Source organism: Schistocerca serialis, chromosome 9 (genome assembly GCF_023864345.2).
Source record: "Schistocerca serialis cubense isolate TAMUIC-IGC-003099 chromosome 9, iqSchSeri2.2, whole genome shotgun sequence".
NCBI classification, from domain to species: Eukaryota; Metazoa; Arthropoda; class Insecta; order Orthoptera; family Acrididae; genus Schistocerca; species Schistocerca serialis.
In genome coordinates, this window is record NC_064646.1 from 309943643 (window position 1) to 309970529 (window position 26887).

The 26887-nt window shown below is 44.2% G+C and overlaps 1 protein-coding gene across 1 annotated transcript in view; it reads right to left on the minus strand.

The window, feature by feature from the left end:
* Positions 1 to 26887, minus strand: part of LOC126419569 (uncharacterized) — a 371142-nt gene that overhangs the window by 107373 nt on the left and 236882 nt on the right. The window contains exon 3 of the mRNA XM_050086756.1: positions 10870 to 11037. Coding sequence (XP_049942713.1) covers positions 10870 to 11037 — 168 coding nt within the window. The remainder of the gene's footprint in view (positions 1 to 10869; positions 11038 to 26887) is intronic.

Below are 26887 nucleotides of genomic sequence, written 5' to 3' on the forward strand. Positions count from 1 at the left end.
ATCCTTGGGTAACAGAAGAAATATTGAATTTAATTGATGAAAGGAGAAAATATAAAAATGCAGTAAATGAAGCAGGCAAAAATGAGATCGACAGGAAGTGCAAAATAGCTGAGCAGGGATGGCTAGAGGATAAATGTAGAGGCTTATCTCACTAGGGGTAAGATAGATACTGCCTACAGTAAAATTAAAGAGACCTTTGGAGAAAAGAGAGCCACTTGTATGAATACCAAGAGCACAGATGGAAACCCAGTTCTAAGCAAAGAAGGGAAAGCTGAAAGGTGGAAGGAGTATATAGAGGGTCTGTACAAGGGCGATGTACTTGAGGACAATATTATGGAAATAGAATAGGATGTAGATGAAGATGAAATGGGAGATACGATACTGCGTGAAGAGTTTGACAGAGCACTGAAAGACCTGAGTCGAAACAAGGCCCCAGGAGTAGACAACATTCCATTAGAACTACTGACGGCCTTGGGAGAGCCAGTCCTGACAAAACTCTACCATCTGGTGAGCAAGATGTATGAGACAGGCGAAATACCCTCAGACTTCAAGAAGAATATAATAATCCCAATGTCAAAGAAAGCAGGTGTTGACAGATGTGAAAATTACCGAACTATCAGTTTAATAAGTCACAGCTGCAAAATACTAATGCGAATTCTTTACAGACGAATGGAAAAACTAGTAGAAGCCGCCCTCGGCGAAGATCAGTTTGGATTCCGCAGAAATGTTGGAACACGTGAGGCAATACTGACCCTACGGCTTATCTTAGAAGCTAGAGTAAGGAAAGACAAACCTACGTGTCTAGCATTTGTAGACTTAGAGAAAGCTTTTGACAATGTTGACTGGAATACTCTCTTTCAAATTCTGAAGGTGGCAGGGGTAAAATATAGGGAGCGAAAGGCTATTTACAATTTGTATAGAAACCAAATGGCAGTTATAAGAGTTGAGGGGCATGAAAGGGAAGCAGTGGTTGGGAAGAGAGTGAGACAGGGTTGTAGCCTCTCCGCGATGTTATTCAATCTGTATATTCTGCAAGCAGTGAAGGAAACAAAAGAAAAATTTGGAGTAGGTATTAAAATCCATGGAGAAGAAATAAAAACTTTGAGGTTCGCCGATGAAATTGTAATTCCGTCAGAGACAGCAAAGGACTTGGAAGAGCAGTTGAACGGAATGGATGGTGTCTTTAAGGGAGGATATAAGATGAACGTCAACAAAAGCAAAACGAGGATAATGGAATGTAGTCGAATTAAGTCGGGTGATGTTGAGGGTATGAGATTAGGAAATGAGACGCTTAAAGTAGTAAAAGAGTTTTGCTATTTGGGGAGCAAAATAACTGATGATGGTCGAAGTAGAGAGGATATAAAATGTAGACTGGCAATGGGAAGGAAAGCGTTTCTGAAGAAGAGAAATTTGTTAACATCGAGTATTGATTTAAGTGTCAGGAAGTCGTTTCTGAAAGTACTTGTATGGAGTGTAGCCATGTATGGAAGCGAAACATGGACGATAAATAGTTTAGAAAAGAAGAGAATAGAAGCTTTCGAAATGTGGTCCTGCAGAAGAATGCTGAAGATTAGATGGGTAGATCACATAACTAATGAGGAGGTGTTGAATAGGATTGGGGGGAAGAGAAGTTTGTGGCACAACTTGACTAGAAGAAGGGATCGGTTGGTAGGACATGTTCTGAGGCATCAAGGGATCGCCAATTTGGTATTGGAGGGCAGCGTGGATGGTAAAAATCATAGAGGGAGACCAAGAGATGAATACACCAAGCAGATTCAGAGGGATGTAGGTTGCAGTAGGTACTGGGAGATGAAGAAGCTTGCACAGGATAGAGTAGCATGGAGAGCTGCATCAAACCAGTCTCAGGACTGAAGACCACAATAACAACAACAACAGCATAAGGGGTGACCCAGCAGCAAGCGCTGGCGTATGTAACATCGGCGCTCTGTAGCGTCGGTGGGAGATGTTTCCAGACAAGGGTTCCTACCCGTCATTTGTTTCTCAAGACGCCCCCTACCCCCTACAACCCCGCGTAATTTGTCGGTTTCGTTTTATAACACCCTGTGAGTATATCCGTTGCATTTTGTACGACTGGAGTTCCCTATTCGCCTTATATTCTCAATGACCGTCAACAATGCACATAGTCAGGCACTCCAAGTGCATGGATGAAATCTGGAAAAGCCATGCTTTTCATATGGTCTGTTATACGTTGCATGCTCACGAGTGGGGTAGCCACTTTTCTTTCAGAAAACGGAAAAGCAAAAGTACTGTGTATCCCAAACCACTTCAAAAAAACTTTTTTCAAATTCAGTGTAATTCATTGTTATGCTCAAAAAATCATTGTCTTTCATTTATTATGAACATGTAACTGTGTCTGCCTTGAGCATGTAAACCTACGTTGAAAGAGAAATAGGTACTATAACGCGTAGCAGGCAGAGCCACTTCGATATAACTAACAGTTTCAGTCCCAAAATTTATATGATAGGTTTCGGGTGAAAACTCTCATCTGTTGTGTACGAGAGCCATTTGTTTATTAATGTCCGATCAATCACGAAATGGAAACCACAGTGGAAATCAAAAACGTTTTATTTATAGCAGGTAGCTACACCTTATAGCTATTTCTCTACATAGTCACCGTTCCGACGTAGACATAATTATCGTAGGAGTGAACCTGCTTTGCAGTACCCTCGCAGTAGAAGGGGGCCGCCTGTGCTTCCTGCTAATTCTCTACGCTGGTCCGCAGCTCGTTGTCTGTGCCATAATGTTGTCTTCATAATTCATGTGAGAAGAGACGAAACTCGGAGGGAGTTAACGCCGGGCTGTATGTTGGGTAATCAAACACTTTCCATCGAAAACACTCCAGCAGCATATTCAGTGTATCTGTAGTGCGCAGTCGAGAATTGTCACGAATAACGAACTGGATGACAGTTACATTATGTGGGTTTACATGAAATCAGGCGATTTCTCTCAGCAGATATATAAGGAGCTTCAAATGTAAACCAAACACTCGCCATAACGGGACCGTACAATGGAAACATAAACTCCGTCCACAGGCCCTCGCGGACTCAGTGGTACCGACCGGCCGTCGTGTCGTCCTCAGGCCACAGGTGTCACCGGAAGCGGATAAGGAGGGGAATGAGGTCAGCACACCGCTCTCCTGGCCGTAGGTCAGTTTCCGAGGCCGGAGCCGCTACTTGTCAATCAAGTAGCTCCTCAGTTAGCCTCGCAAGGGCTGAGTGCACCCCGCTTGCCAACAGCGCTCGGCAGACGGCATGGTCACCCAACCAAGTGCTAGCACAGCCCGACAGCTCTTAACTTCGGGATCTGACGGGAACCGGTGTTACCACTGCGGCAAGGCCGCTGGCTTGGACCGTGGAATGGTTAGTCAAAAGCAGTCACCACACGCCTTACGACATTTATCACACTGGGACACGATCAATTCCGGTTTCGCAGAACGTGGTCGGCCGCTGACGGATCTACAACCGCGCCCACTCTTGTACTTCCTCCTCCGACGCGCATGACTTTCTACAGATCGCCAAAGATGTGAAAATCATACGGTGAAAGACCCGCACTGTACGGAGGATGCTGCAGTATTTTCCGATCAAATCTCTGAAACGTAGCCTTCGTCTGGTTGGCAGTGCAGGAGCAGGTGTTATAGAGCAACAGGACGATTCCGTCCGATAGCATTCAGATAGCCCGAGTGCAAATGGCACAGCCGATAGTGGATAGATCCCACATCTCTCCCGCCAAAGAAATCGAAAGCGATTCACTTAAGCTCCAGTAAAGCCATGATGGCCTTATTCGACTGCTGGGGCCCTCTGCTCCTCGAATTCCTCGAGTGTGGAACCACAATCAAATGGTTCAAATGGCTCTGAGCACTATGGGACTCAACATCTGAGGTCATCAGTCCCCTCGAACTTAGAAATACTTAAACCTAACTAACCTAAGGATATGACACACATCCATGCCCGAGACAGGATTAGAACCTGCGACCGTAGCAGCAGCGCGGTTCCCGACTGAAGGGTCTAGAACCGCTCGGCCACAGCGGCCGGCGAACCACAATCAATGAGCAGCTCTCTCAAGATACTCTGCAGTAACTTCTGCGCGCAATGAGGTCAAAACGCCTGTCTTTGACCGTCATAAAAGAAAAGCATGCGTGGAAATCGGTTTCAGTCGGACGAGGAAGTGCAAGGTTAGTACGGTTGTGGATCCAGCAGCGACCGACCATATTCTACGAAACAGGAATTGATCATATCGTCTCCCAGTGGGAAAAAATATTAACGGGTGTGGTGATTAATTTTGAATGCAACCATTCTACGTTCCCGTTATAGCGGGTGTTCGATATTCATTTGACTGTCCCTTGTACTTGGCGGGAGACACCGTTTTTTTCTATGCATATTTACGTGCTCACTGTGCGCTCAGAACTGAAAAGAGCGACATTTCGCGATCGACGGACAGACGAGATACACTACCCAATACATCTGTGCAAAGCTGCCGCGGATTTTCACTGTTGTTTCCATTTCGCGACCGATGGACCTTAATAGAGGAAGATGCCTCGTACTAATGTACGTCCTTCCATAGACGAACTTGACATGTAGATTACCGTTTGCAGCAAACTGTGATTATTATATACACATACGGGAGAAAGAAGTTAGTCACTCACAGGGGCGTGACGCTAACCTCCTGTAGCATCGCGTATAATCTTGATAACGGACTGAGTTCGGTGAGGGAGGGAGTCCACAAGTTTCTTCAGGTATGTCAGCTGAAGTCAGCCATTGAGGATTACCTGTGAGGCCACGCGGGATTAGCCGAGCGGTCTGGGGCGCTGCAGTCGTGGACTGTGCGACTGGTCCCGGCGGAGGTTCGAATCCTCCCTCGGGCATGGCTGTGTGTATTTGTCCTTAGGACAATTTAGGTTAAGTAGTGTGTAAGCTTAGGGACTGATGACCTTAGCAGTTAAGTCCCATAAGATTTGACACACACATTTGATTACCGGTGGGTATTTTGATCGCTAAGTTCCACCTGCTACTGCAAATAGTTCCAGATATTTCTTATGGGATGAGATGGAACGGCGGTTGACTCAATGAAACTCGTAGGACAGCACTACACACTTCCAATGAGCTACTGTCCATTGCACAGTTTGACGAATTAAAGACGTACAATGTTATATATGCCGGTGTAAGCAATGGCATTTTGCGAGGTACCTGATTGGAAATGTCCACTACATGCAATGTTCCCACGGGAACCCGTTGAGATGCTCTTGCATTTACTGACAGCACTGACAGCACTTCGTGTTTAAAACCGATTGTCGCGAGACACTCGTCCCCGATCCCTGACGTTTGGTACCTTTTCTCGGACCCTATTCTGTTACATGGGTCTACTTTTCCGTGTACACCCGTAGGCAGGAGTGCGTTCGAGCGATCTTACTGCACTGATTCGATACAACCTGGCACATTCATCGCCATCCACTGCCATGAATGACCACAGCGGTGGAGCGTCATACCACCGCCTGGTAGCAGTTGTGCACCATCTAAAGCAGGCTGTTCCAGATCGTCGGCTCCGTTGTGAGCCGGGGAGCGCTCCCTGCTCCAGGGAGCCGTGTCGCTCGCTGTGACCATTCAAGTGGGCCGGCACGCCAGCACGTGGCACGGCTGGCTGAGGCAGGCGGCGAGGCGAGCGTTTTGATGTGCCAGCTGTGTCTTACAAGATCGACAACCTCATACTCTTAGCTGCTAAGACGTGGTGACATGCTACACCAGGAAATACGATGTTCAGGGAATAATTAAGAAACAACTGTTTTACAAGAAACTGCATAGTAAATTTATTGGGCCTCTGTAGCTTGACATTTTCTTTTCATTTCAAGATCGGAAATGTCAGGCGTCAAAGAGTTCGCAGCGTTAATGCGGAGGATGGCCTTCATTGTTGCATCCTGAAGAAACGATCGTTCTACATCTACATCTACATCTATACTCCGCGAGCCACCTTACGGTGTGTGGCGGAGGGTACTTATTGTACCACTATCTGATCCCCCCTTCCCTGTTCCATTCACGAATTGTGCGTGGGAAGAACGACTGCTTGTAAGTCTCCGTATTTGCTCTAATTTCTCGGATCTTTTCGTTGTGATCATTACGCGAGATATATGTGGGCGGTAGTAATATGTTGCCCATCTCTTCCCGGAATGTGCTCTCTCGTAATTTCGATAATAAACCTCTCCGTATTGCGTAACGCCTTTCTTGAAGTGTCTGCCACTGGAGCTTGTTCAGCATCTCCGTAACGCTCTCCGCGCTGACTAAATGCCCCCATGACGAATCGCGCTGCTTTTCGCTGGATCATGTCTATCTCTTCTATTAATCCAACCTGGTAAGGGTCCCATACTGATGAGCAATACTCAAGAATCGGACGAACAAGCGTTTTGTAAGCTACTTCTTTCGTCGATGAGTCACATTTTCTTAGAATTCTTCCTATGAATCTCAACCTGGCGCCTGCTTTTCCCACTATTTGTTTTATGTGATCATTCCACTTCAGATCGCTCCGGATAGTAACTCCTAAGTATTTTACGGTCGTTACCGCTTCCAATGATTTACCACCTATGGTATAATCGTACTGGAATGGATTTCTGCCCCTATGTATGCGCATTATATTACATTTATCTACGTTAAGGGAAAGCTGCCAGCTGTCGCACCATGCATTAATCCTCTGCAGGTCCTCCTGGAGTACGTACGAGTCTTCTGATGTTGCTACTTTCTTGTAGACAACCGTGTCATCTGCAAATAGCCTCACGGAGCTACCGATGTTGTCAACTAAGTCATTTATGTATATTGTAAACAATAAAGGTCCTATCACGCTTCCCTGCGGTACTCCCGAAATTACCTCTACATCTGCAGATTTTGAACCGTTAAGAATGACATGTTGTGTTCTTTCTTCTAGGAAATCCTGAATCCAATCACAAACCTGGTCCGATATTCCGTAAGCTCGTATTTTTTTCACTAAACGTAAGTGCAGAACCGTATCAAATGCCTTCCTGAAGTCCAGGAATACGGCATCAATCTGCTCGCCAGTGTCTACGGCACTGTGAATTTCTTGGGCAAATAGGGCGAGCTGAGTTTCACATGATCTCTGTTTGCGGAATCCATGTTGGTTATGATGAAGGAGATTTGTATTATCTAAGAACGTCATAATACGAGAACACAAAACATGTTCCATTATTCTACAACAGATTGACGTAAGCGAAATAGGCCTATAATTATTCGCATCTGATTTATGACCCTTCTTGAAAATGGGAACGACCTGCGCTTTCTTCCAGTCGCTAGGTACATTACGTTCTTCCAGCGATCTACGATAAATTGCTGATAGAAAGGTGGCAAGTTCTTTAGCATAATCACTGTAGAATCTTAAGGGTATCTCGTCTGGTCCGGATGCTTTTCCGCTACTAAGTGATAGCAGTTGTTTCTCAATTCCGATATCGTTTATTTCAATATTTTCCATTTTGGCGTCCGTGCGACGGCTGAAGTCAGGGACCGTGTTACGATTTTCCGCAGTGAAACAGTTTCGGAACACTGAATTCAGTATTTCTGCCTTTCTTCGGTCGTCCTCTGTTTCGGTGCCATCGTGGTCAACGAGTGACTGAAAAGGGGATTTAGATCCGCTTACCGATTTTACTTATGACCAAAACTTTTTAGGGTTCTTGTTTAGATTGTTTGCCAATGTTTTATGTTCGAATTCGTTGAATGCTTCTCTCATTGCTCTCTTTACGCTCTTTTTCGCTTCGTTCAGCTTTTCCTTATCAGCTATGATTCGACTACTCTTAAACCTATGATGAAGCTTTCTTTGTTTCCGTAGTACCTTTCGTACATGATTGTTATACCACGGTGGATCTTTCCCCTCGCTTTGGACCTTAGTCGGTACGAACTTATCTAAGGCGTACTGGACGATGTTTCTGAATTTTTTCCATTTTTGTTCCACATCCTCTTCCTCAGAAATGAACGTTTGATGGTGGTCACTCAGATATTCTGCGAATTGTGCCCTATCACTCTTGTTAAGCAAATATATTTTCCTTCCTTTCTTGGCATTTCTTATTACACTTGTAGTCATTGATGCAACCACTGACTTATGATCACTGATACCTTCTTCTACATTCACGGAGTCGAAAAGTTCCGGTCTATTTGTTGCTATGAGGTCTAAAACGTTAGCTTCACGAGTTGGTTCTCTAACTATCTGCTCGAAGTAATTCTCGGACAAGGCAGTCAGGATAATGTCACAAGAGTCTCTGTCCCTGGCTCCAGTTCTGATTGTGTGACTATCCCATTCTATACCTGGTAGATTGAAGTCTCCCCCTATTACAATAGTATGATCACGAAACTTCTTCACGACGTTCTGCAGGTTCTCTCTGAGGCGCTCAACTACTACGGTTGCTGATGCAGGTGGTCTATAGAAGCATCCGACTATCATATCTGACCCACCTTTGATACTTAACTTAACCCAGATTATTTCACATTAGCATTCGCTAATAACTTCACTGGATATTATTGAATTCTTTACTGCTAGAAATACTCCTCCACCATTGGCGTTTATCCTATCCTTGCGGTATATATTCCATTCTGTGTCTAGGATTTCGTTACTGTTCACTTCCGGTTTTAACAAACTTTTTTACTCTTTTTTACTCTTTTCATTGCTGAGAAATGCTGCTCACAACAATACGTAGATCCAAACATGCACGTGATCTGAGCGGCATTGTTGTGAAGCTTGGGAAATGTTTTTTGCTGTAATGAACGATACCATCGTGACAAATCCAACGTGTTGTAGTACCTCTCTTGCAACAAAGTTGAATTTTGCAAATTAATAATCTCCAGTAAATTAAAATATTTTGGTTACAGCGAATATAACAATCCATTTATACAGAAGTAGCAAATATTTTAGATCCTTCTGATGTTAAACACGCTATGTCGAAGAAAATAATGAGCCCAATAGTCATCGAGTGGTTTCTGTAGCAGAGAAATTGCGTGACATGTCGTAAAATATGAGCAGGTTCTAGTTCACGATGACAAGTCATCAGGGGAAACTGAAAAAGAAGTGCTGAACACCTTAAGTTCCATTTCCAAACTAGTGAGGTCTCGGAATCGTGTTCCAGACGCGATGCGTTGCTTTAACTTTGCTTGTAATCGTCGAAAGTAGTACCTTCAGGTAGTTTTAAAGAAGCAAGACGATTGAAGAACATTAAATGTCCATTACTCATCTACCTCTCAAATAAACGTAACTTTTCCATCAACGCTTTGATCTGGTCGTGCATGTCAACGATTAGCTACCCTTTGCCATGCAATGACAGATTTAAATTATTCAGATGCATAGTTATGTCAGCTAGGAACGCGAGGTCTGATATCCATTTTATATCTTTCAAACAACGCATTTCTTCCCCTTTCATTTCGAGAAAAAGGGATATTTCCTCACGAATGGCAAACAAAACATCAAGAACTTTTCCGCGACTCAGCCAACGAACTGTACTGTGGTAAGGTATGTCCCGATACTCCGCTTCCATGTCTTTCAGGAATCCTTTGAAATGGTGATGATTCATACCGTGACGCCGCACAAAGCTCACACACTTCACGACATCTTTCATTACGCCACCTAGCTCTACTGTTTCAGCAAACAGTGCCTCTTGGTGAATAAAACAATGAAAAGTCAAAATATCTTTCCCGAATTCGTCCCTGAGTTTATTTTTCGAACGAGAAGCAAAACCTTGGTGACGCCCGATCATTTGTGGTGAACCGTCTGTCGCTACAGAATGGAGTTTATCCCACGGTAAATTCATATTGTCCACTGTTGCACAAACAGCTTGAAAAATGTCACGTCCTGTTGCAGTGTAATCGAGTGGTACCACATCCTAGAGTTCTTCAGTTAGTTACAGCTCCATGTCGACACCACGCACAAATACTGCAAGCTGAGCACAGTCCGATCTGTCGGTGCTTTCGTCAAGCGCTAGCGAAAATGCAACAAAGCTCTCCGCCTTTTTCTTGAGCTGTGTGTCTAAATCCGCTGCCATGTCTAGGATTCGACGAGACATTGTTTGCTTCGACAGGCAAACCCCTTCAATTGCCTGCACTTTCCTTGGAAACAAACATTCTGCAACTGCTACCATGCACGATTTTACCAGTTGTCCCACCGAAAATGGCTTGCCACTCGTCGTAATGATGTGAGCGACCCTGTAGCTTGCTCGAATTGCAGATTCAGTGGTGTTTTCTCCGCTCTCATTCACCTGAAAATTATAAACGCATTATAGAACACGAACTATGTTGCATGTTTGGATACCCTCCGTATTACTTAACTTACGTCTCCTGGTATGTCGTTCTTAAGCCTAGCTACCAGTTCTCTGCGTGCAACGCCTTCTACCTGATCTTAGTGCGCTGCGTGAAGACGTGGATAAGGTCGTTGTATATTGTACCTCTTCGCATAATTAAATACCTTATGGCGTACAAGACACTGCGGACGACCATCCCACTCAATGAATAGAAAGGTATCCTCCAATAGAGGTACAGGGCTCCCGCGGCTAGTCATAGCTGTCATTGAACACGGATTATTGTCAGTTGCGGCTGCATGCGGCCAGGGGGCAGTGAGTTCGCTTTCCCCCTCCACGCGGGCTCCGAGCTGCCGCAGTGAGCGCTCCGGCTCCCTGGAGATGGGTTGGAACAGCCTGATCTAAAGAGCATCAAAGCGGCCAGTGTGTTCTTTTCAGGCAGTGACTAATATTTTGTGCGGTGAGTTTACATTCTGGCGCTTTATAGTCGTCGTGTTATTGAGGTTAGAATGAGCGACGGCGGTAAGGGGAAGAAAAACCCAACACCTCCCATCGCCAGCGCGCCAGTGTGCCGGACTCACCTCCTCGAGGTAGGCGGACGTCTGGACGGTCTCGTGCTTGCGGCCCGCCACGGGCGGCGGGGACCCGATGCGCAGCCCCAGCCGGCCCTGCTGCGCATGCGCGCGCTTCCTGGCCAGCGCCCGGCGCCGCACCTCGGCCTGGCGTGCCGCCTGCGACTCCCCATCCGTCTGCAACAAGGGGCCAGTCAGGCGCAGTGGAAACACTTCGGGCTGCAACTACCGCAGCTCATAGTGTACCGAGGGAAATCGCTTTAGCTACGACAACGCTTTTAAAACAGCGCATCAATGGATTATTGGTACAATAATTTCATTTTAAGGTTGAATAGCACATAAACTGAGTTTTGCGAGATTGTTCATATTTGTTTGACGCGCATAAAGCCGTCATCAAAGGCACAACTCTCTGCCTACCTTTCCGTCTTCCAATGATGAAGACGTCGTCACAGACTTCAACGATACAGATAGGAATTACAGACTCGAACGTTAGGCAGAGAATTTTGCCTAGTACCATGGCTTTCGCCAATAAGAAAATATCAGAACTTACGCAAATACCGGCCTGAAAGCCTGCATTCTATGATTAAACTCAGTTTTGTTCAATTAATATTTGTTATTAATAATCAATTTTCCAATTATTAAGCAATAATAGGACTAGTGAAACTTCCTGGCAGATTAAAATTGTGTGGCGGACCGAGACTCGAACTGGGGACCTTTGCCTTTCGTGGGCAAGTGCTCTACCAACTGAGCTACCCAAGCACGACTCACGCCCCGGAGTGCTAGTTCTGCAAAGTTCGCAGGAGAGCTTCTGTGAAGTTTGGAAGGTAGCAGACGAGGTACCGGAAGAAGTAAAGCTGTGAGGACGGGCCGTAAATCGTGCTTGGGTAGCTAAATGGTAGAGCACTTGCCTGCGAAAGGCAAAGGTCCCGAGTTCGAGCCTCACTCCGCCGCACAGTTTTAATCTGCCAGGGAGTTTCATACCAGCGCACACTCCGCTACAGAGTGAAAATCTCGTAGGACTAGTGGTTTGCCGTTATGAAATTTAATCTTGCCTTATGTAAATATTTAGAACTAGCGTTATAGTTTTATTCACTGGCGCATATCGAAATAGTTTGTTACTCCCTCTCTGAATAATTGGCATCATTAGTCTTAAGATTGTAATACTGTTTCTCAAACTATGTATCCATATGGAGATCGTATTTGCCATTTCAAAAGAGCAGTCCATCCAACCACTGACGTGGGTCGCGTAGATATCTACAGGCAGTTTGTTTTCTCGGCAAGTGAAATTCGGATTTGTAGCAACCAGATTGCTTGGTGCTACTCGGATCGTTACACGTGAACTAAAAAAATGATTGTACAGGTTGGAACACTTTGGCCAATATTTCAATCACCAACAGTTTAGAAACATTTAAGGGATTAAATAAGCAACCTGCGGCTACCTGCAAGTGTTCATCTATACTGCGTAGCGGACAGTTAATAATGCTAGGACTTTTATGCGAGAACGCAGACTAACCTCTGGACTCTAAGTGCCTCGAAGCGTTCTAAAATGGATTAATGTGTAAGAAAGCAGATCTCGGAAACTAAACATCTTAACAGATATGTAAAAGCATTGATCATCACGTTAGTAAGTAAATCTCAAATCGACTGATCATCATTCGTCTTATGTATTAAACATGGTAAACAGTTATTGACTTTTACTTACAATGTCGCACAATAATTTTCTAGGGAATGAAGATGAGAAGGGATGTAAATTACGACTACTATACCTCAGAGATATAAGCACCACATGGCCTGCACATTTTAAACCAACACACAAACTGACAAGAATTATTATTGCTATTTTTTGCACTAAGCAGGCACAGCTTCCTCTGTTTTTATGCTGAATAATGAGAACCTAATGACACTGTAAATCTGCAAGAGCGTTACAGTTTCCATAGTGAACTTTAGTAAAACAGTGCAAAATTAAGAAACACTATATTAGTTCACAGATTGTGTGAACGACGTATGAAGGTACATCGTCCTATAAGAAGTAGTAGTTTGGTAAATTAAGCCGATACAGTGTTGCACTTAGGACTGAAAGTTTTTCTGCACATGATGTCTGACACAAAAGCATGAAATTAAATGTGCAAATTCGTGTACTTACCGTACAAGGTCGTTTAGTTGTGGCCCTCTTCTCCGTAGGACGCGTTCAGTTATCAGATATGTGCACTTTATACTTCCACTTCTCAAAACGTTTCTACGAGACGTCTTACATGATTGTATGCAGTATCTCCGTCGTTTCCGTTCTTGTATCCTCCATAGTCACCAAGTGAATCCCTTTTGGCGACGATATGATTTTCGGAATTAAGCAAGTAACAAACGGTGTCCAACCAGCTGTGTGATGTGGCAGTGGTGAGATGAGTAGTCAGACTTCACTTCATCGGTAGAGTGCTGTGGTGGGGCCCACTATACTGATGAGAGATGCACTCGTTCCTCCAGAGGTGAATTTTTTTCCTTCTCTCATATTCACTCGAACATTAATTCCCGAAATGTGTTCATAATTTTTTTCATCTTTTTACAAGTAACTACCCAGGCCACAATAATGACGTCTTAGATATCGAAGAAAAAGATAACCATAGCGTTTAACCTCTAGATCAAGCAAAGTGCCAGGTGATAAGACATTGCACATGCATATGGGAGGATGGCGTTTCCATTCCCTGCCCTGCCATCCAGTTTTACGTTTTTAGTGGTTTTCTTCACTCTCATGGGGGAACTGCCGCGATGTTTACTTCGAAAAAGATGCAGCCGACTTCGTTTCCCGTTGTTCCCAATGCGAGTTAGTGTTGCGTCCTTTATCGACTCACACATTTTTTTTATTTTTTTTGCTGTTGACGGGCCGCGGACGGTAGTCACGCTGTCTGAGGAGCCTTGTCACGGTCCGCACGGTTTTCCCCGTCGGAGGTTTCGAGTCCTCCCTCGGGCATGGGTAAGTGTGTTGTCCATAGCGTAAGGCAGTCTAAGTTAGATTAAGTAGTGTGTAAGCTTAGGGACCGATGACCTCAGCAGTTTGGTCCTATAAAATCTTAACTCAAATTTACAATTTTGCTGTTGACAAAAATGGTGATTTCCAGTGCGTGAACTGTTGCTTCCTTTCCTGACCGTACGGGAAAATCCAGGCCTCATCAACTGAAATACCAGCGTTTCACCAGTTCCAAAAGGTCACAAGAAAACTACTTTCTCTGCTGCTATGAGAGTGCTAGTCTATCAAAAGCATTTTCTGTTGTAGACAATCGACTATATTTGAATTGAAGTTACTAGATGTACTTGAAAAACATTTACAGCTAAACAATAGTTTAGAATCCCGTAATGGAAGTCAATTCACTTTTGTTTTCACTAGCCATATCACATTTCCGAGTCACTTGTAATTCTGTTCGCTTTTGAGTATATTTTCAAGACGTGGTACACTTCTTTACTTGGAACTGCTGGGAAGTCTGACACTAGCGGTAAACCTCACGTTGGGCACGTGAATGCACAGTCGGATACAGAGATTGACCATCTACATCACTACTCTGCAATTCACACTTAAGTGCCTTTCTGGTATTTTATTACAACGATCGTTTCTCCTTATGCAAGGGGTGTCAACAAAATACGGAGGAGAACGTTGGAGAGCTGTCGTATTTGAGTTGTAATAATTGTACCAACTTGCTAGTGAAATTCATATTCCGCGGTGTAAAATAATGAGTACTTACAATATGGAATATTCCAAAGTGTTGCGAATTGTCAGAAAAATGGAACTTGATAGTTGCTGTGCGAAAATACTAGCGGTGGATTCCTGACCAAAGAATACCCTGCGAAAGAATTCTTTCCAGGATGTTGGAGATATTGTGAGAGTCATACTCTTTTCCGTCACTGACATCGTTCTCATTGATCAGACTTTCAGATAACTGGACCAAGCGAACAAGCGTGAAAAATTGTTTGTCTACTTGATTTTCTCCACTTTAATGACCCTAACACCGCTTCAAACACGCTGAACGTTCATACGCCCTGAAACGCCTCCTATGATTTCTTCCCACGTAGACTCCTTAAACTAAAGCGTTTTTGTCACTACCGTTTATGAAAATAGATACACCATCAAAGAGACATGCAGACTGTAACCCTATGACTACGATCGGATCGTACGTGTCCCACAACAGGTTACGAGACAGCCAGTGGGAATTTGCTGCATTTTATTCCTGTTTATCAATGCCTCCTGGCAAACGGAAGCTTGCCAGTGGCTTGCAGAATTCTTATAATTACAGATAGCGCCTGTAGTTCGTGCTGTCCTCAAGTTTCGTCGTTAGCCCTCGTCTCCATACTTGTCGATCAGAAGTACTTCGCGCCTGCATGTAGGCAACCCAGTTACCAACTTTGCAATGCGAGCTGCCGTCGTGCCTACCTCGACACATCGTGTCAACAAATTCGACGCACGTATTGATGTTTGCCACATCACAAGCGATGCCCATATTATGACGCCTAACGTGAGTTACAAACTGGGAGAGATGTTCTCTCCACTGATGTGTGTCTGTGTTTTGTACGCCCTGTAGTCGCTTATGAAATTCCAGAGGTACTCACTAATAACCCTTTATGTCATACCATTCCCCATGTTGGAAAATGAAACGGTAGAAAATATTCATTTCATATTGTTACTTCTGACTGCTATGCGAACGACAATAACTATACATTAAGGTCTTTGAAAAAAAAATAGTATTCAGATGATTAAAAGATTATTTAAGCAATACAAATGGTTCAAATGGCTCTGAGCACTATGGGACTCAACTGCTGAGGTCATTAGTCCCCTAGAACTTAGAACTAGTTAAACCTAACTAACCTAAGGACATCACACACATCCATGCCCGAGGCAGGATTCGAACCTGCGACCGTAGCGGTCTCGCGGTTCCAGACTGCAGCGCCAGAACCGCGCGGCCACTTCGGCCGGCCTAAGCAATACAGGAAAAAGAATAACAGAGTGGCAGAACGACACAGCGTGCATTGGTTAACTTGTGCTCATCAACACCTATGACAGTCGTTTCTATAAAGCCTTGTAGAACATCGCTCAGTGTAGAGTGTCGTCTACAAGCAGTACATGGTGAGTAAAATGTTAATCATCAATTTGTCTGCGTGGCCGTTTTCCGCAGCTCGTATAGAAATATTCGTTTTCACGTTCAAACACTTTTTTTCTTGCTGGGTCTATATCTATTTATGTCCCACACACGTCTAGCCTTTTACATTAAGGCACCTTCAGTGGATTTCATGTGGAATGACACAGTCTTGTTTTCATACGCGGTACTTACGGATTAGACAACAGCTCACGTCACAGTTTTTACATGAATCAATTATTACTCACAGTTATTCCTTCGTACTTCTGAATGCGTTTTTGCTGATCTGGTCCATATGTCGAACTGTCGCTTCAAAAAGATCGCGACTTGAAAATTTGTCGATGTTTCATAAGTGAAGTAACAGCTAAACCTCCGAGCTCTGATCGAACAAGATGAGACGCAGATTTCGACAGTATGAACGAATAACTTTAAGCAAAAATTATGACGTGAACTGTTCCCTAATACGAGAGTTGCTCGGAATGTAAGGAACGATCGGTCGCGAAGTGGAAACCACAGTGAAAATCAAAACTGTTTTCTTTGTACATTTAGCTACATCTTCCAGCTGCTTCTCTATATAGTCGACGCTCCGACTTGGACGTTTGTTGGAGCGTTATACCAGATTTCCAACACCATCGTCATAAAAGGCAGCCGCCTGTGCTTTCCGATAATTCTCTACGCTGGTTTATAGCATGTAGCCTGCACCCAAGTATTGTCTTCATATCCAGCGTTTCATGTGAACAGAGATGATACTCAGGACGAGCCAATTAGGGCTGTGTTGTGGGTGATCGAACACTTCAAATCGAAAAGGCTGCATGGGCATCCTTCACTGCCCCTGCAGAGTGCGGCTGAGAATTGCCATGAAGAAGGAAGTGCATGGCAGTTGTGTTAGGTGGGCTGCGTTCATTAAGGCGAAGCCTCTCATCGCGCCCTCCTATTACTTGGCGGGAGACATTGTTGTTGTAGGCACCATTACTCGCTCACAGTGCGCTCACAACTGAAAAGCGAGTCTTAATGCGATCGACAGGCATACTGGAGACACTGCCCAAAACGTCTGTGAAAAGCCTCGTCGGATTTTCACAGTGGTTTCCATTTCGCGACCAGTCGTTCCTCACTTGCCAAATAGCCCTCGTATATAAGGATGGTTATAAGAAGTGTCTCATTTTCCTACAGAAGGTAGTATAAGAAAACACTAGAATAAAATTTCTTGCAATGATATGTCCGGAAATCAATACCTTTTGAGATATGGGCCAATCTATCCTCTCACTCCCAGCTGTCTGTTACATAGAACCAGACACTACACGCACTGCTGCGTATGGTTACATGGTTATCATAGCCCTTCTTCACAGTGAAACACACACGATTTCAGATACACTTGGCTCCATTCAGATTGCATTGCATGCATTGGTCAGACGCTCCTGTAGCGTCTGCAGAATGTCCATGGGTTGGGTATACACTGCTGTCTTTGATGTTCTCATAGCCATAAATCCAAGGAGTTCATGTCTGGTGAATGGGAAGGCCTCGCTACCAGACTACTCGACCAATGCATCGCCCCGTAAGCCTTGCGGTGAGGTAATGCCGCATCATCCACAGAAATTGGGGCATAAACCACAATCGTTATCTTTCTGCAAGCTTAACGCGTCAAATAGAGCTGGTAATTAAACGCTTAGAAATCGGTTATACCCAGCATCTGTTAACCTGTTTAGCAGAGTTTATGGTCCTGTTGTCTATCACCTATAACTCCTGCCCATAACAAGGCGATCCTGATGCCTCATCACGATGATTGCTGCTCACATGTGAGTCTTGTGATACATCACTATCCCGTGTCTTACTCGATAGCTGAGTGGTCAGCGCGGTCGAATGCCACGCAAGGGGCCCAGGTTCGATTCCCAGCTGCGTTGGAGAATTTTCTCCGCTCGGGGGCAGGGTGTCACGTTGTTTCCATCATCTTATCATACTCATCGATATGCAAATCGCCGAAATGACGTCCACTAAAAAGACATGAATCAAGCGACTGGCCCACCCCATGGAAGGCCCTAGCCGCAACACATTTCATTTCACTGTGACGTCTCGTGTGGAGGCAGCAACATGATTAAATAAAACGCAGGCTGCGAAATGCAGATTTTCAAGTGCCGATATCTTAAACAGGTACTTGTTTCCGGACATGTCATTATAGGGACTTTTCTTCTAGTTTTGACCAACAGTACTTCCTGTAGGAGTAGCGGACAAATTTTTTAAACATTCTGTATCCTGTATTATTCCACATTACATCCACAAAAGACGCCTTAATTTAAAAGACGAAACGCATCTAGAACGTAAATAAATGTAGAACGCAGCAGAAAAATGGCGTTTCAATTTGTAAAACAAAATGTGATTTTCAGAAAATATCTGTGTCAAAGAAAGTGGCTGTGTGGCAGCATTCATCTCAGTTCCTATCAAACAGTGTCACTTGTTAGTGAGGATTAAACACTCAAGAGCTAATGATATGAGGCGACTGTTACACAATTATCGATAAGAATCAATTCCAAAGCTTTCAGTGGCTCTCTAGTCCATGCCTCGATGAGTCACAGACGTCATCACAGCTAAACGTGGTGCTACTTGCTTCTAGGAACATGCAGATGCTCACGAGTGTACATATCCATATGAACAAAATACCGCGAAACTGCAATGCATATTGAAGACGGATTTATCATTGGTCGCCTTAACTGTTGTTTGTACTATCGTAAAGCTACAGTGAACACAGCCTTAATGATACTGCTGAAATGCCTTAAATGATACTGCTGTAATGCTGGCACGAATAATGTGGCTTAAAGAAATCGATGCAGTGGACAGTGGAAAACGTAATGTAACTTCGCCACCTCTCACTGATGCGTAATTAAGCTTCACCTCATGTGTTGGCATTGTATTGGAGCACAGGTAACAGTGTGACAGTGCCTGCTGTAAGTGACTGCTAAGGGCAGTCGTCCTATAATCGTATTGCACCATGTTGGGTGTGCAGGCAAATTCAGCTCACGGTTATAAAATTGGCGTTCTGACTGTCGAGAAGTTGTTTTCATGCCGATATCGGTTCAGTTTCGACGAAAGCCCCATCTGAGTACGAATGAGACAGTAGCAGAAACAAACTTAAAGTCGTAGAATAAAACCACTGTACAGAGCTGTACTCAGAAGACGCGTCTTCCTTGATAATCTGGAACACCCTTGTGCAGGGCGTGCTGCTCCAAATCACTGGTAGGTCAACAGCGAGGTAAAGAGATATGTCTAAGGCTAAAATGATACATTTCTTTCAACGTTTTTCTGCTGTTACACGCTTTCAGTAAAATACTGCATATATAAACGTCGTCTGCTGGAAGTACTGCAAAAGACATCCTCTCAGCCCAAAAATTCTGACGTTTCTGTGCACTGGCCCTCTAAGTAACATGTCGGTCAGTGAACGGATGTATGCGATTCCATCAGTGGCTGACGCCACTTCCGCAAACAGCCAGAACAGCTATGTTCATTGGCAGGGCTGAAACTTTCACGGGAGGTATAATGGGACACCACAGTTCGTATTCTGGTAGCGAATTGTGGAAATCCTGGGTAGCATTTATAGGCAGGTGACTGACGGGAGTGTGAATTGCCAGGTGCTATTATGGACATAAACGGAATACGTCCACGATTATTATTAGAATTTCCAAGGTTGTCGTAGAAGGCAAAAATGACAGTGTGGAAAAGCGACCACTCATCTGGTGGTGGCTGAGTAGAACGTTGTTGGATATAATGACCTAATTACAAATTTACATAAGGGCTGTGATGATGATAAACCTCCACATGGAAACTCTTTTGAAACACTTTGATTCATCTGCACAATTTGCACGATGTGTTACATTCAGATCAGTTGTACAGCTTGGCGTCTCCCAGTTTCCTTTAAAGTGTGACATCGTCGCACAAAGTTCTGCCTTGGAACCAGTTTCACCATTTGCCTTAATCGCTAGCGCAAACTTGCAAATTGGGTACAAAATGTATGACTCCCTACGGAGCACCTGCCTTGTTACAACCTTCCAACATGCCTACAGTTTCTGTTTGTTTGTCCGCACACAGCAGTCAAGACTGCTAATGCCACACTGGATACAATGCCACTTCTGTAGCGCTGATAGACTATACCCGAAACACAATTACGGTCATACAGAATTACATTATGACTGAGAAAATCATTACGGAGAGACTACAGTTCAAGATGCTACTACAGGCGGGTGTAAAATGAATGTGCGCAATAGAAAATACTGAACGCGAAAATCAAGGTTTGGCACTGTCTGACCACCTGCTGAGGCAGATCTTAGGATCTGTGATATTATTTCCTCCTTTTTGCTCTTTAACATATAAATTACAACCTAAACATAGATGAATGATTAAGGGAACTAGTAACTACTAAATGCTAAATGTTGTTTCTGCTTATACATTTATTGTAATTAAAAACCCCTTTATATTACAAATGTTTATATTTCCTAACTAATATTACTGATCAACTGCTCAAATCTGCCCCTTTTTATGGCTACGTGATCTGATAAAATAATGCGAAATGACTATCATCATCTATGTACCAAACACTGGAAGACCCTACTTTCAACGATGATCTAAAGTGGTGTTCAACCTCAGTGGAAATAAAACTTACGTGATCACAGCTGTTTAGCCTAATAGCCCTAATAAGCCGAAGCAGTTAGCAATGTCACCGTATGTACCGTGTCCAGTGCGTCAGCGTGATGGTTCTCGTACACGTCTGCGATGATAAAAGAACTCCAGCCACTAAATAAACTCTTTCATACACTAGGACAGCAGAAGGCAGTCCTCTGACTAGTACAATCTAATACTGTCTTCTCCTCTCTGTGTTCTACAGACAAGAAACGCGAACTCCCAGCCACAAGAACGGAATTCAGATAACGTTTCTATGTGAGTATAGACGGAGGAATTACTCTCAATACACTGAACGCTGCGTAATGAACGACGACTCCCTACCCGGAGGAGAAGTCCAGCAACAGTATAACGCCTAACCGCTTTAACTATGAAATTTCCTGAGAGCAAAGACAGCAAGTCCATCTGTACCAACAAAAGCTGATACTAAGCGACCGTCAAACACGGGCGCTCAAAAAGGAAGACCCATTTCTCTCCGCCGCTGGTTTCCCAGCAAAGCTCGGCTCCCCGTCCTTGTAACTGCAGAAAGCGAATCATACTATCGAAACGACGGAACATTCTCCCTCTCTGCAGATTCTTCCGAACGCCGACCAACCAACGGGGAAAGTTTGTGAGGAAATACCTATCCCTGTTAATTAAGAATAGTTACAATGGTGCGCTTCTCGGAGTAAAAATCCTCAAAAATAACCCAGCCTTCGTGATTTCCAAAGCAACGCTCCCTCTATCCTCTCTGCTACGTCCAAGCTTTTCAGAGTTTCCGAAGTATTATGCAGTTATCCTTCCAGCCCCGCTACATCACGGCCGGCCGCCGCTGTATTGTGCTTCAGCACACGGGTGCCCTGACCGCTCGTCTTGTCTACTTCCTGTGTCAAGCAGGACCAACACACCCGTGCAGGCTATTCCACCCAGGGCTTGAGTTACGCCTGCCATTTCATTTCCACTCGCATTCGAACCTCTACTAGTACAGGCAATCATTCATTAGGTCATTTTTGATAAAGACACTCCGTTACCTTTCATGCAATAAGCGTTAACAACTATTTACAAGGTGTACGTGACAATGTCAGTCTTCTTTAAATATTCATAGATACGATGTACAACCTATCAAATGATATCTAATTCTGGTTGTAAATCATGGCAAATTATGTCGATGAGTGCTTGTAAGGTGCGATATTATAGCCACCTTACAACAGAACTCTGAAAATCAGTGGCAGGACAGTTGGACAGCAGTACTGTGGTTATAAAAAAGGACTGCAAATCGAATAGTCAAACATCCAAACAACCCATCAACACTTTCTAACCACTGTTGCAGGTTCAACTTCCGTATTGGATAAGATAAAAAAAAATTAACGGTGTTGAAGAAGAGTGAAACTACAAAATTAATAGAATGTGAGAAGAGAAGGACTTCCTCTGAGGAGAAACAGCTGAAGAATAATTTAAATACGATTATCAAAAAGTTGATCATTGTTCTACTTTTACAATGGCAACTGTCTTGATACTACAGCTATCTTATCAGCTATGAGTAAAGAAATGTGTAATTTACGTCAGTCCCTTAAGAAATGTGCCTCAGGACCATAAACGGCAATCTTGTGATGCCACACTGAGCCAAATCTTAGACGGTGTCCAAAAGAGCTCCGGCATGTGATCGATCTCCTTCGTCCGTTTCTGGCGGGATGAAGGAGGTTAGATGAGCTTAGAATGCATTCTGTGAAGGAGGTTAGAATGTAATTTGACCTCCTTGCGTGTGATGGATGCCACGAAGCCTCTGTGCTTGGAAACGAGTGCTGCATTGCAACTTTTGCTATTAAAAACACGACGAATATCAGTCAACCTCCAATAACTGTCATTCAATATATGTGTGATAGATAAACATAAATGTCCGCAGCTCGTGGTCGTGCGGTAGCGTTCTCGCTTCCCGCACCCAGGTTCCCGGGCTCGATTCCCGGCAGGGGTCAGGGATTTTCTCTGCCTCGTGATGACTGGGTGTTGTGTGATATCCTTAGGTTAGTTAGGTTTAAGTAGTTCTAAGTTCTAGGGGACTGATGACCATAGATGTTAAGTCCCATAGTGCTCAGAGCCATTTGAACCATAAACATAAATTTTAGAGGACACTCTGAGCACCTATAGCGTTGAAAAATGGATAAACATACAACACATTTGAGAAACACTTCCTGTAACAGAATCCTACTGACATAAAAGCACCAGTAAGCAGCAATAATAATTCGTACACAGATAATGTCCGCCAACTACAATCGAAAAAAGTCCATTACAGTGACTTTAATCATCAAAACTGACATATGACGCCGTTCTCACTTGAAGAAATTATTTTTTGAGGTCATAATTGACGCTTGAAATTCCCGATAAAGAAATTGCCTATTTGTGGTTTTCAATAAAGCTGCGACTTCAGTTCGTAGATTCCGAGCTTTATTAAGAGTATGATATTTTTCATTCTCAGAATGCCACGAAATCCTTTTTTCCGGGACTAAACATTCCAGCTTCTCAAAATCCATATTTCGGCCGATTCTATCAAAGAAAACAAAATTATTTGAATTTCACTGACTTTCGTCAGAAGTCTGTGCGTCCCAGTGATGAGACCGGCTGTACTGTGAGCTTGCAAGTAGCGGTATACTAATTTGAAGAGATCGGCATTCTTCGGCCGACTTCGCTCGTCGGCGGAACCCACTGACGTCAGTGTTACTGGTACAGTGACTGCAGCCTTAGTAGACTTCGACGTTGCCTTCTACCGAACTGTGGTGAAGCTTCAGGCGTTTCTCTTTGTTGTTTGGGTCATTCTGATGGGTGTTTGTAGACTATAGCAGAGCGTTGTGTTTGTACTGCCTCGGACGAATCGAAGCAGACTGTGAAAGACGGTGCGGGCGCGTAGTCTATTCCTCTCGAATAATAGCGATGGAACCAATAAGTTTAACGTCCCCAACGTGTGGAGCATGATTGACAGTGTCACAGTCCCTTAGTGCAGAAAACATCGCAGAGGGATTTTTTAATTTAGCCCAGGACTTTGGCGCAAAGTCTAGCGACCAGGTGCCCCGCCATCTTGTATATGGGCTGCTTCTGTGTTGGCAGCGCTGTGTTGCCATTTGCATAGGATCTCTGACTGCGCTTTCTTTTAAGAGACTCTGTGACTGGTTGGACTCGTTGTTGGAAGTTAATCGCCAGTAGTGTTGGGCATTTGGAAGTTAGTCGCCAGCAGTGATGGAAGTGTTGTTGGGCAGTTGTCGGTGAACAGCCAGCAGTGATGGATGTTTGATGTGAGAAGTTAGCATTGATGGATGGTAGAGGCCTGAAGTGTTAGCGTAGGCTAACGATCTGGAAGCATCCGACTTGGAGATTGAAAATTATTCATGATTATATGTCTCTGTACTGGAAGTCAATGACGATTTATATTCGTGTTTGCACTGGATGTCACATTATTAAGGTAAAAAAATACATTATTTGGTTTGCAACAAAATCTTTCCGTTGCTAACCTCATGCCTGTTAAGAGTTAGTGGCTTTAGTAGTTAAAACCTTTTATTTAGCTGGCAGTGTTGACGCTCTCTGTATTGCAGTGGTTCGCGTGATGATTTTTGTGAGGTAAGTCTTTAAGGAAATGTATAAGTTATTGTCAGGGTTGCTTCTTATTCAGGGCCATTCTTTTGTATTAATTATTTGAAGTCAGGCTGTATTTTTTTTTTTCGAGCAGTCAGATTGCATTGCACTAGAATATTGTGGGTCAGTGTTGACATGATAAGAAAAAGTAAGGAGAAAGTAGGCTCAGTACGTTCAGTTTTACTCAGATGTTCCAAAATCAAATAGCGTAGAAGTTTCATCTTCTCAGTCATTCAGCAATTTAAGTACAGATTCACACATTTAAATAGAGAAGTTTCAATCTTACCTTCATTGCCAGATAAATAATGGCGAGATTCTAATGAGCTGCCACCGAGTCACCCACAGCCATCCGTCAGTCATATCGGCCATGGAGGTGGTTAAGAAGGGGACTATATACTGCCTGACAGAGAACATTAAGCACTCAGAAGGGGAAAGAGGAAACTAAATGAAACTGCCGAGTTGAAATGGCGTGTGATGTTATTACACTATCGGAAAATTGTATCAAATTTTCTAAAAAAAAACTTGACGGTATGGGCTCACCTGTCAGTATGACGTTGCAGCCCATCTGGCCCAGATAGATGCACTGGTTCTGTCGGTAATGGTGCCTTACAGCAGTTGTAGCCTCTGCCGAGTCAAGATGGCCCACAGCTGTCGTAACTGGTCTTTAATAACCCGAGTACTGGCTCTGGGACAGAGTTGATGTAAGAACTGGTCCTACACATGTTCTGTCGGGGACGTATCTGGTGTCGTAGCTCGCCACAGGAGTATCTCAAATTCACATAGGCAGTTCATAAAGTAACCCCGCTGTGCCTTTCCAAAACGATGAGAGATTGGGACGTTTCCCCAGTTCGCCGTTATACTCGCCGACAATCGTCATCCGGGGCCGTACAGAACAACGACTCGTCGATGAACACAATGCGACGACCTTCATCAGCAGCCCACGATTTCCATTCACAGCATCTCCGCAAACGCATTGTTTGGTTTGTAGTGTAAACGGGAGCCTACGCATGGGATGGTAATTCACTTGTCTGCTAATGGTGCGGAAAAATACAGAATATTACAAGGAGTCCATTAATACTGCTTTCGGACGACAGGTGCAGACGTGAAGGAGTTCGATGTGCTTACAGCACAGTATGGCGATCCTCCATTGTGGTAACCAGACGTGGTCGCACGGAACCTTGACGATCCGTATGACTGTCCTGCAGTCCAACATCGGGCCACTGTTATATCCTAATTCTCCACAAATCTGGATACTGCACGGCCCGATCAGCGGGCCAAATGTAGACAAACAATGAGGCTCCTTTCAAACACATCAAGTACCGATAACACTGTCTCATATGAGTACGCAGCATCTGTGTGTTGTTCACAGTGATCCCTCAAAATCTGACGCTGTGCACGCCACTTACATAACATACCAGGTCTGTAAACAACAGCTACGTACGTGTTAAAACTTACATTTACGGACTTCCGAACATGTCTTCTGGGTGCTTCACTAGTCACGCACTGTATTACAAAAAGTATGTGGGAGATGAAGTGAATATGAGATTTTCGTCATTTACTCAACATCTCCACCTACAACGTTAAATTTGGCAAATATCAACGAAGGACTGTTCTTGCTTGTACCTCATACGTATTGACATGATTGGAAAGAGGCTGCTGATGTTACGAAGGCAGAAGGAAAGCAGGGATTTAATCGTACCAACGGCGAAGATGTTATTAGAGACAGAGCTCATGCAAGAAAAGATAAGGTAGGAAACGTATTGTATCCTTTCATAGGAGGCATCTCAACATTCACCTTAAATGATTTAGAAAACCACGGATAACGTAAATCCGGATGGTCGGGCGGGGATTAGAATCACAGATATCCCGAATAAGAGTCTGTGTCTTGACCACTCCTACATCTCGCTCGGTAGCGACTATCCGTTAAGCAGCTCTAACCGATGGTGGTTCTTGAAACGAGGCTGAGAAGGTTCTGGCTCTTGAGCCGGTGCAACCAGTGGATGATCTCCTCCAGGGTGGCTTTCTCCGCAAGTCTAGGTGATTCCAAGGGTTCTGGGTTCGGCGCAGGTCACTTGTGTGCCTGTTCTGCTGGCCACCAGAAGTGCTGCCACCCGGCCACGCCCTTCTACTGACGCAGTGATACTGCCTTGCGGACGCATGTACTACTACGAGCTGATTCGCTTGGAATAATGCTGAGGTAGTGACCGCTGCCTGAATGACCACACTCGCCACAGTGACGCTGTCATAAACAGCTGTATGGACGTCTCGCAGAATATGGAACGTTGTTTTTATTAAATGAGTTATCCTCATTCCACAATTGTCGTGGTCCCACACACGCCGTTCTGGGGCACAAGCGACCATCCTAGCTGATAACGGTGCCCCCATTACCGATACATTCAAGAAAATATTTTAATAATCAATTTCAGGAATAAAAAAAAGGGTTCAAATGGCTCTGAGCACTATGCGACTTAACTTCTGAGGTCATCAGTCGCCTAGAACTTAGAACTAATTAAACCTAACTAGCCTAAGGACATCACACACATCCATGCCCGAGACAGGATTCGAACCTGCGACCGTAGCGGTCGTTCGGCTCCAGACTGTAGCGCCTAGAACCGCACGGCCACTCCGGCCGGCTTCAGGAATCAGTTCAC